This window comes from Poecilia reticulata, linkage group LG13 (assembly GCF_000633615.1).
Source record: "Poecilia reticulata strain Guanapo linkage group LG13, Guppy_female_1.0+MT, whole genome shotgun sequence".
Lineage (NCBI taxonomy): Eukaryota > Metazoa > Chordata > Actinopteri > Cyprinodontiformes > Poeciliidae > Poecilia > Poecilia reticulata.
The window spans coordinates 25,969,854-25,976,861 of record NC_024343.1 but is presented as its reverse complement, the minus strand read 5'-3'; the positions used below and the strand labels follow the sequence as shown (position 1 = coordinate 25,976,861).

Sequence of the window (7,008 nt, the reverse complement as noted above, 5' to 3'; positions counted from 1 at the left end):
TAGATAAACGTTACAACAGTTCACAAAACCGTATTAATCTAAGATACTTAAAAAAAACCAATACGTGAGATAATGACATTAATTCACTGAATTATTTCCTAATTATGTCAGCTTATTCTTTCTATGGAGTTGAACTTTTGACACATTGGGCAACATTGGTCGATGTATAGGATATTCTGTTCTCCAAATTAAATAACCTCTTTAAAAATTCTTACTCCAGAATAATCTTCATTTATATTCCTTTAAAATGTTTCAGTCTGAATTAACTGATATCAAATTTCATGTGTCAAACTCCTGGACCGGGGGCCAAATCCGGCCGCCATAACTTTATACGTGGTTCCACGTAAAGAAAAAAAAAACCTTCAAGATAACTGTTATGCTTAAATCTTAACTCATCAATTCAATTCAAATACGTTTTTATCTGTCTTCAGCCAATTATATATGAAAATATGTTCAATATTAACTAATTTTAAGAAATACTTTTCAAAAGCAGAAACAACTGGTTCTGCTAATATTCCAACAGTTTATTTTGATGGGTTTATCGCTACGTTCTGGCACAATCGATCCTCATGATCTTCACTTGGCCAAAATGAACATCTGTTTGACTCCCTTGACCTAGAGGACGTATAACCTCCAGAATATCTGTGCCATGATCAGTTCATAATAACAGTTACTATTTCTTAAGATAAAACCAGTTCATTCAATCAATACCAAAACGGCTGAATAATTAGGAGTCAGTTTTAATGTGCAAAAACCAGTTCAAACAACGTGGATGATCATCTCTTTTTCATGAAGTCATCTTGTTTGTCCTCCATGTTAAAATAGTTTGAGATTATTAAAAAAAAAACAAAAAAAAAAAACTTACTGAAACTGTTTAAATCGATTCATCCAATACGGTACAGTGGAAACACTGAAGCCCTGACAACCAGCAGAGATGGACCCTTCATAAGTAACAAATGTTTGTTGTTAGCATCATTGTTGTGCCTCAGCTCTTAAAGCTGCAAACTTAAATTGATAGCATTTCTTAAACAACTGCAATTTCAAAAGAACGCTCTGCAACCATCCACCTGATTAGCTGAATGTGAGGAATCTGTTCCACTTTCCAAAACAGCTAAAAGATCTGCAAATCTGTGTACAAACAACACAAAAGCCAAAACATGTATTCCACTCTTACTGAGCCAATGATGTGAATCTCAGCAGATGGATTGACATGCTACATGTTAGCATCAACCAACTTTAGAACATTTACACTATTGCTTTAACTTTTTGCTCAAACTCAACTGTTCTTCTGTTACTGTATTGATATATTTATTCACAGGCATTGCATCTGCAGCTGGTCACCAGACAAAATGAGTGAGTAAAAGGGCCAGCTGATCTTCAGTTAACTTCTGGTCAAAATCTTTGTTATGAATTAACAATAAATAATAAGAAAAATTAAATAGTGTTTGAGATTTACCATCTATTAACCAAAACATTTTCCAACTATAACTTAAGTCATTTTTATGGCTAATATGTACCAGCTGCAAAAACTCATTTTTATAGTGCATAGGCGTACTAACTTCTAGTGAAAAATGTACACATTTTATTCTTTAAGGACCTTCGACATACACATTTCTTAATGCCCGGCAAAGAAAACATAAAAATCAGAGAATGTAAATTTCCTTATAAGCTTTTATAAACTTTAATCGCTAACCCAATATATCGGTATAATACTTTCAGACTTATCACATTTTAATTCAACAACTTTTGATATCAAACTTCTCGTAGATATTCTGGAAAAGCAGAAAGGGAAAATTACTTGCGGGATCCGCGCACCAGAATATCAGCCCTAAAACAGGAACTTGGCTTCTTCCACCATGAACCTTTACTGGCCTTGTCTGTCTCACCAATCAAGGCATTCCGTCAGTCATGCAGGCCCATTGTTCCCTGTTGCCTGGACGGACTCTCTGCGCATTCGCCCACCTGCTGCACGAAGCCCGTCCGTTCTCCAGCGCGCTTGCGCAAACAAATTTCGTCTCAGAAAACTTCACAGAAAGACCAGTGTCCAATTATCATCGATAGTGGTGCGTCAGCTTTCGACGTCTTTTACAAAAAAAAAAACTACAATAATAATAATAATAATAATAATAATAATAATAATAATAATAATAATAATAATAATAATAATAATAATAATAATAATAAAGCAGATCGACATCTGATTTTAAATGAAATTTGAAGAAAAGGAAACGCTATACATCTCTTTGCGCAAATGTTACTGTCGTCAAGATATTATTAACTTAGTTGTTATTTTTTTGGGAGCTTGTTTGGAATACTCTCGCCTTTCAAACGCGCCCTTATCTCTTTATTGTTTACAAAACATTAATGCGAGGAAGCCGGGGACGTACACAGCTACATTTCAGGCCCGCTTCCACGCTCCTCTCTGTGCGCGCAGGAGGATGAAAAAGCGTCGCTGTTCCTCCGCCTGGCGCGGAGACAGTCAGTCAGTCAGTCAGTCAGTCAGTCAGTCAGTCAGACCTCTGCATGGTGACGCTTCAATCTCTCTCTCTCTCTCTCTTTAAAATAAAAAAATAGAAATAAAGCTCGCCTCTAGTCACGTGTGCTTTTGCAGTGAAATATTTTAGAAACTAACAGAGATCCTCTCCCCACATATCCCCCCCACCCCCCAAAAAATAAAAAAAAAATAATAAAACAAATAATAATAATTAAAAAAAAAACATTTTATTATATAATTAAGATCATTATATATCATCTTTGTGACTTAATATCCCAAGTGGGTTTAGTGGATTTATGAGCGACTCTTGGTTAAAGTTAAATCTATAATATGTCAAGAACTCAACAGAAGTTCGGATTTTTTTGCGCCGAGATCACGAAGCCGCTGTAAAAATGTTAGAGATCATTTGAGTTGCATTACTCACCAATGTACCACAAATCCCTCATGTTTACTTATTTATTTGTTTTTGAATTATTTAAGAAAGAAATTGTACTTTCCAAAAACCAACGCATTGAGTCATATATATGGGCTAAACTCCTTCTTTCTGCTGCCTTCTTTAGCTCAGATTCACCTCCAGATACATTTGAAACAGATCATTAAAGCTGTTTAATACCTGTCAATATCGTCAATACTGTTTTCTTTTACAGGAGAGACAGGATAACAAACCACCCGCCCCGTATTAATCAACCTCTGGTTTCATATGATCTGTGACTGTGACCGTATTGTAAACTCCGTAAAAAAAAAACACATGTAAACGCGACCCGCTAATGCCCTCGGCAGAACAAAGCCCGTTTCTGTTTTGTGGGTGTGTATGTGTTTTGTTTCATGCAGGATGAAGAGCTTGTGTCTGACAGTGGCTGTGGAGAGGAAGGGCTGGATGGAGGTGACACATCTCCTGGAGCCCGTCGAGTCCTGCTGCACAGGTTATCCCAGAGCTAAATCAGCGGGGGATTTGAGGTGTGAGGACGCACTGACGCGCTTTTTCGTCGTCGAGAATAACTGTAAAGTGATGTCAAAAGCACGATTAAAATGGCTGATGATTCCACAGTGAGGCCACAATAATTATTTGTAAACGCGGGAGAGGACGTCAGACCTATAAAGGTGGGTTTTCTTACCAGATTGTGCCTCATCAAAAGGCCAGACCTGTCCAGGGAAACCTTAGAGACGCATTGTAATGACGTTACAAGTGTTTTATAACAATATATTATCATTAAAACAATCTTTACTTTGTGAAACTTCATTTTATCTATTAAATTGACCGCTTTTTACGTCTGCCTCCGTAACATGTTGAAGTCATGACGTTATTGCGATAATTATGCTTTTTCTGAACTTTTCCTATTAAATTGACCTTTTCATGTAATAACTGTGACATTTTCATTTAGCAACTTAGATTGGCGAGTAATAACTTTATGCTTATCATAGTAATGGTATTTATTTAGTTACTTATTTGAACAGCAATAGCCTAAGTTAATTTTTCTTATAAGGAGGATCGATTAAGTAGATGTTTTCCCTTTCAAATATCCATAATCCCAATTAGCCGGCAAACATTTCATTTGTTTCTTGCCTCATATTGCTCCAGGGAAATTACTGTAAATATGTCGCATAGACCTGTCAAAGCACTTACGCTATCATTCTTAAAGTGATTTTATAAAAAAAAGTTATATTACCGTACAATTACTATACCATAAATAAGACAGACAAAAAGCTATATTTTGGAAGTTCATATAGAAGGACAATCATAATTTTGAACAGAAATTGTATAATCATAATGTTTTATATTATTTTTATTGTTATTATTAGTGGGCTAATAAACTCATTTAAAATCAACGAGATCATTACATATCTAGTAAAGCATGTAAACTACATTTTTTTATTTTAGAAATGAGTCACTTAATTTACTCTTATTTTTTTCCATATCCGCGCGCCGCTAAGATCGCTCTTTTCTTTTCTAAAATAAATAAATAAATAAATAAATAAATAAATAAAAGCTGCCGAACATATGCAGTGGATTCCGTCCACACAACCTACAAAGCACAGAACAGACTTCTTCACCACTGCTGTATTATTTTAAGAAATACAAGTTTATTAAGAAATTGACAAACCTAAAAAAACAGGGCAAAGTGCTAATTAAGATGTAACATGGCCCCGACATGGATGAGACACAGCTAATCACATTTATTTAAAAAAAGCTATAATAATTAAAAAAAAAGATTAACAAAACCCTGGCACTGACTGGCGTCATACTAGAATTTACATCTTTACAAAAACATAGTAATGAAGTAATTTGAAAAGCCCTGAATTGTTTTTCTTCTTCTTCTTCTTTTTTCTATTTTTTTATTTTTTATTTTTATTTTAATGTCTGATGAATATTTTACCAAGACCTTCTGAAAACAACCGCTTCCGACTAAGTCTGTGCAGGCCTCGCTCTGTGCAGATTCATTTAAATCAGAACCAATCCCGGTCTATTTACAGATTCAAGCACCGGTTTAAATGGGGGCATCTTATACCCTCATCTCATCAGGGAACTCTGAGAGAAGCCGTGCGTAAAAGTCGAAGAACTCTTTACGCATACCGAACAGCTGCAGCTGGAGTTGTGTCGGCATGTCCGCAGCAAAAGAGCCTGTTTTTCATGTCACAGTGACCAGACCAGAGTTACGGCCATCAGTCCAAAGATCGTGCTACCTGATGTGCGCTGATCTCTTCCATTTTGTGAAACGCTTCCCCCCTCAGTTACAGAGCAAGCATTTCTCCATCGGCTTTCCCATCAGCTGGACCCGAACAGCTCAGCGACAACGGTCTCTTTAAAGAATACTGCTGGTTCTGTTTTGAAATCACAGGAATCAACTCTTAAGAGTCTTCATTTGTACAGAGAACAGTCCCAGCGGGTGGAGTTTTAAATATCAATCCTCGCGTGTAACGCCGAGTGTTTGGTTTCGTGTTCCCAGTAAGAGCAGTGCATCATGGAGAGCTCCGCGGGCTGGCGGGAGCAGGCGAACTGCAGGCCGGCTCCGTTGCTGGAGGAGACCGGTGGAGGTGCTGCGGTGGCCGGGCTCAACTGCTGCGCGTGGTGGGGGTGATGGTGGTGGCTCATGCCGTTGTAAGAGTTTACCATGCTGGGCAGCGCCATGCTCTGAACCCGGGAGTAGGGGTTGTAGGACGAGGGGGACGTCAGTCCCTTCACGTTCACCGGACTCACGTTGCCACCGGCCATCTGACAGGACGTGTAGGACATCGGGGTGGGCGGCTGGCCTAACGACCAGGAGTTGTTCATGAAGCTGGACTGCAGGTACTTGGGTGGGGTCAGGTAGCCGTAGCCGTCTCCTCCGAACAAGGCCTTCCCCGGCTGGAAGTGGGCTGGCGGGGGTCTGAAAGGCCGCTTCATCCTGCGCCGTCTCCTGTAGTTCCCTTTCTCGAACATGTCCTCACAGGCCGGGTCCAGGGTCCAGTAGTTCCCCTTCCTCTCGCCGCCGCCCTCCCGCGGAACCTTGATGAAGCATTCGTTGAGACTCAGGTTGTGCCTGATGCTGTTTTGCCAGCCTTTCTTGTTCTTCTCGTAGAATGGGAACTTGCTGATAATGTACTGATAAATACCGGACAAAGTGAGGCGCTTCTCTGCGCTCTCCCGGATGGCCATGGCGATGAGAGCGACGTAGGAGTACGGCGGTTTCTGGGACGGATCGGGCTTTTCTGCAGCTTTTTCCTGCTCCGGCTCCTCTTTGGGTCGCTCCTTCTCCTTGCTCGTGTTCGTGTCATGGATCAATAAGGCTATCTGGTCCTCCTCCGGACTTTGGTAAGTGGCCATCATTGCGCACACCAACACAAATGAACTCCAGTCCAACGAGCAGAAACGCCAAACCTCTTTGCGCAGAAAGTGTTATTTGCAGAAGCGCAGGATGCACTTCAAGTTGAAAGCGTAAGGACACCTTCTTGTTTCCTCCGCTGTAAATGATTGTAGACTGCTTTCAAAAGGCGCAACCCAGGTTCAGGTTTGCGAGCCCGTATAAGCCCAGCCCTTCCTCGGTTGATTCTGCTCCAATGCTGTCTGCGGAGCGACGTAGCGCTCTGTGATTTGTGCCCCGGATTTCTTTTCCCGCCTCCACCAGTCACAGTCAATGAAAAATATAATAAGCCCCTGAGCACACGTTAAAATCTGGCTGTATTAGTCAAAACAGAATAACACGGATAAAAAGCTAAGTGCATCCAAACAGAGAGAAAACAAACAGCCAGTGAGTCAAATATATTGTGCATGTTAATGCATCTGACAGAAAATATTGATACTAAAATGTACTTGTGTTCAACTCTGGTTTAAATGAGGATCCTGGTTTATTTTTATTTATGCTATTACATAAATTAAGCAAATCAGGTTCTGATATGCTTTTACATTGGAAAAACAAACGTTTACATTTAATCAACAACATAAGTCTAACAATTAGATTTGATCTGATGATATTTTTTTTTATCAGTATATCTGATTAGAAGTCATCCAAGATTAGCAGCTAAAACACGTCTAAATA

The 7,008-nt window shown here is 39.3% G+C and overlaps 1 protein-coding gene across 1 annotated transcript; it reads right to left on the bottom strand.

The window, feature by feature from the left end:
• Positions 1-4,556: 4,556 nt before the first annotated feature.
• On the bottom strand, positions 4,557-6,496 carry foxl2a (forkhead box L2a). Its single transcript, XM_008426229.1, has one exon. It carries the CDS (start codon positions 6,297-6,299, stop codon positions 5,388-5,390), a length of 912 nt encoding a protein of 303 aa, XP_008424451.1. The 5' UTR covers positions 6,300-6,496; the 3' UTR covers positions 4,557-5,387.
• Positions 6,497-7,008: the final 512 nt, after the last annotated feature.